The sequence below is a fragment of the Plectropomus leopardus genome, unplaced genomic scaffold (assembly GCF_008729295.1).
Source record: "Plectropomus leopardus isolate mb unplaced genomic scaffold, YSFRI_Pleo_2.0 unplaced_scaffold25987, whole genome shotgun sequence".
Classification (NCBI taxonomy): Eukaryota; Metazoa; Chordata; class Actinopteri; order Perciformes; family Serranidae; genus Plectropomus; species Plectropomus leopardus.
The window spans coordinates 1-3,589 of record NW_024628253.1 but is presented as its reverse complement, the minus strand read 5'-3'; the positions used below and the strand labels follow the sequence as shown (position 1 = coordinate 3,589).

The 3,589-nt window shown below is 35.2% G+C and overlaps 1 protein-coding gene across 1 annotated transcript; it reads left to right on the top strand.

Annotated features, from left to right (window-relative positions):
• The first annotated feature begins 27 nt into the window (after window positions 1-27).
• LOC121966817 (proteasome activator complex subunit 2-like) lies at window positions 28-3,323 on the top strand. Its single transcript, XM_042516885.1, has 7 exons — window positions 28-159; window positions 241-327; window positions 1,639-1,681; window positions 1,824-1,921; window positions 2,728-2,796; window positions 2,884-2,951; window positions 3,084-3,323. The coding sequence occupies exons 1-7, from the start codon at window positions 67-69 to the stop codon at window positions 3,163-3,165; spliced, it is 540 nt and encodes a 179-aa protein (XP_042372819.1). The 5' UTR covers window positions 28-66; the 3' UTR covers window positions 3,166-3,323.
• The last annotated feature ends 266 nt before the right edge of the window (window positions 3,324-3,589 follow it).

Sequence of the window (3,589 nt, the reverse complement as noted above, 5' to 3'; positions counted from 1 at the left end):
ATTTATTCGCTATTTATTATTTTTATTATTATTATTAGGTTTAATAGCACTTTTATTCAAATATGCATGTTTTTTAGTGTATTTCATGTTTTTCAGGCAGAGAATCTGTTCACAAACGTCATCCCGCTGAAGATCGTACAGCTGGACGCGCTACTCAAGGTCAGAACGTTCGGTATTTTAACGCAGTGTCTCACCTGTGGTTTATGTCTCTATGTCTTCATGCTGTCTGTGTTTTTTTAGGATGAAGCGTTCAATATCAAAGACGTGTCCTCACTCAGAGCTCCCCTGGAAATCCCCATACCAGACCCTCCCGCTCCAGAGGACGAGGTGAGACTACACGCATCCAACAACATCTCTTTGTGGTCTTTTGTTGTCTCTTTGTAGTAGTTTTATGTCTCTTTGTTGTAGTTTTGTGTCTCCTTGAGGTATTTTTTTTGTCTTATTTGAGTCTTAATAGTCATTTTGTATTTCTTCATGGTCTTTTTGTGTCCCTTTGTAGTAGTTTTATGTCTTTGTGGTCTTTTTGTGTCTCTTTGTAGTAGTTTTATGTCTCTTTGTGGTCATTTTGTGTCTTTAAGGTAATTTTGTGTCTCTTTTTGGTTATTTTGTCTCCATATTTGTATATTTTGTATCTCTTTGTGGTCTTTTTGGGCCACTTTTTGGTCATTTTGTCCGTTTTTTGTCATGTCCCTTGTGTGTCCCTTTTTTGTTTGTTTTGCGTCTCTTTGTACATTTTCTACGTCTTTGTGTTTATTGTGTCTCTTTTTGTTGTTGTTCCTTTGCATGTCTTTATGGTCTTTTTGTGTCTCTTTGTGGTAATTTTACGTCTCTTTGTAGTCATTGTGTTTCTCCTTGTGGTCATTTTTTGTCTGTTTTGAGTCTGTTAATAGTCATTTTGTATTTCTTTGTGGTTATTTTGCATCTCTTCATAGTCATTTTGTGTCTCTTTGGTTATTCTGTCTTTTTATTTGTACATCTTGCATCTCTTTGTGGTCTTTTGTGTCTCTTTTTGGTTACGTTACATAGTGGGTTTTTTTTTGTTTTTGTTGTTATTTTCTCTCTTTGTAGTCATTTTAGAGAGATCGCATGCATCCCACAATCTCACAAAACCCCTTTTTAAAACCTTTTTAAAATTAATACTGATTTTATTTACACATTTGTACATGCCTTGTAGCTTTTACAGTCTGGTTTGTGACATTTGCACGAACAAACCTGCTGCATTAAGCTCTTCATAAACACACGTAGCTGGAAGGTGTGACATTTATATTAAAAGTGGCGGTTAATCCAAACGAGCTGAACCGGTTCTGCAGCTGCGGTTCGGCCTATAGCTTTTGGGTGCGCCTCTGCCATTGTGCAATGAACACATATTTAGGATTTCGTGGAGCGAGGTTGTTTGAGGTACTTATCCATAGTCAGTTTAGTACAGTTGATGCCAGTTTGGAGAAGCAGACTGACGCAGAAGCTGGTCCATGTACTGCTGCATTTAAACATATTTAAGCCACCTAAAATAATTAAAATCACTTACAGAGAAGAAATCATTTAAATGGTATTGTAACGTTGCAAATATGTTCAATGTCTGCCTTTGTGTTGTGATGACGAACTAAAATATTGATTGATTATGTAAAATTGATCTCACAGGAAATGGAGACAGATGATGGAGATGAAAAGAAAAAGAAGAAAGGTAAAATTATTTTTGTGTGTTTTACATAATAACGAGAGTCCACAGTTGGGTCAATAGGAAAAACATCTGTCCAAAATAAGATCCCTGAAAGGAGTGACTTTACCTCATTATGATGAAAAACGCCTCGTTATTTCTCCTACAGCTCCAAAATGTGGCTTCATCAAGGGGAACGAGAAGATTATGAGCCTTTTGGAGAAAGTGAAACCAGAGATTGTCGCCATAAGGGAGACGATGATCACTGTAAGTCAATCACTGAGACAGTTTCTTCTCGAAAACATCAAATTAATTGCACTAAAATGATAAAAAGCTTTTTTGTTGTTTTGCGTGTCTCTGTAGTTACACATTTTTTTTCTGTCTGGGATAATTATGTGTCTCCTGGAGGAAATTTTGTCTTTTGTTTTGTCTCTGTCTGGTAATTTCGTACCTTTTTGTTATTAATTTATGTCTCTCTGTCGTTCCTTTGCATCTCTTTGTGATCCTTTTGTTTCTCTTTGTGGTAGTTTTGCATGTTTTTATGTCTCGTTAAGGTTATTTTGTATCTTTTTTTGGTAGTTTTGCATCCTTTGTAGTCATTTTGTGTCTCCCTGAGGTAATTTTGTGTCTTTTTTGATTGTTTTGTGTCTTTTTGTGTAGTTTTGTGTCTTCTTGGGTCATTTTTTGGTCTGTTTTTGGCCAATTTGTGTCCTTTTGTCCACTGTGCAGATGAACACTGAGCTGGTTAAAGTTTTTAAAACACTGAATTTAATTGGCATGAAAAGGGCTGAAATGTTAAACGTTTTGTGTCTTTTTGATGTAATTTTGTCTCTGTTTTTTTGTTGCCCCTTATTATATTAATTTTCTGTCTCTTTGCAGTTCTTTTGCATCTTTTTGTGGCTGTTTTGCGTCTCTTGGAATTATTTTGTACCTTTTTTGTTTTTTTGTGTCTCTTTGTGGTTGTTTTGGCCCCTTTATTTTAGTTATTTTATGTTTCTTTGTGGTTATTTTGTCCCTTATTTTTGTTATTCTGTGTCTGTTTTGGCGTTTTGATTTAACATCTTCCTCTGTAGGTCTCCTGCTGGATTCAGCACCTCATCCCCAAAATAGAAGATGGAAATGATTTCGGAGTCGCCATCCAGGTACATTTTTTTCCAGCTCAACTTGTTCAACTTGTTGGTCCGAACTTTGTTTTAATGAATTATTAATTATGTTGTTTTTCACCACAGGAGAAAGTTTTGGAGAGGATCACTGCAGTTAGGACCAAAATTGACGGTTTTCAGACCAACATCAACAAGTACGCTGGATAGAAATATCCCTAAATTATTTCTTGTTTTGCAGCATTTTAGTCTATTAGGAAAGCACGATTTTAGACCCAGATTTACGAGTACATGTCCCGTGTTATAAAACCATTTGTTGAATTACGCAGGTACTTTACGGAAAGAGGAGACGCTGTTGCAAAAGCCTCCAAAGAGACTCATGTGGTGAGTCTTTACATGTTCCTCTCTTAAAGGACAAGTCTGGAGAATTTTCTACATTTTTATGTCAACAAATGTCACGAAAATAACCAGAATCACCAATGACCCGATCTGTCTAATCAGCATTATACTATATAATAATATCTCCATATTAGTGTCTCCAGTGTCTGATTTATGTTATTTCTCTGTGCCATAATTTAAGTACGTCCTAAATATTTCTAAAAAAAAGAAAGAAAAAAAGAAAAAAAAAAGGTTGACATGTTCTCTCATTGGTGACCAGACTCTTTGAGGAAAGGTTAACTCAGGGTATGCATTTAATTTAACTATAGCTTTCCTTTTAGGGGATGTATGGTATTTTCCCTTTCATTCATTATTGATTAAATTTAAATGTATTTATATATATTTGAACTTATATTTATCGGGACTATTTCCTAAGCTATTCCTCTTTTTTCTGTTT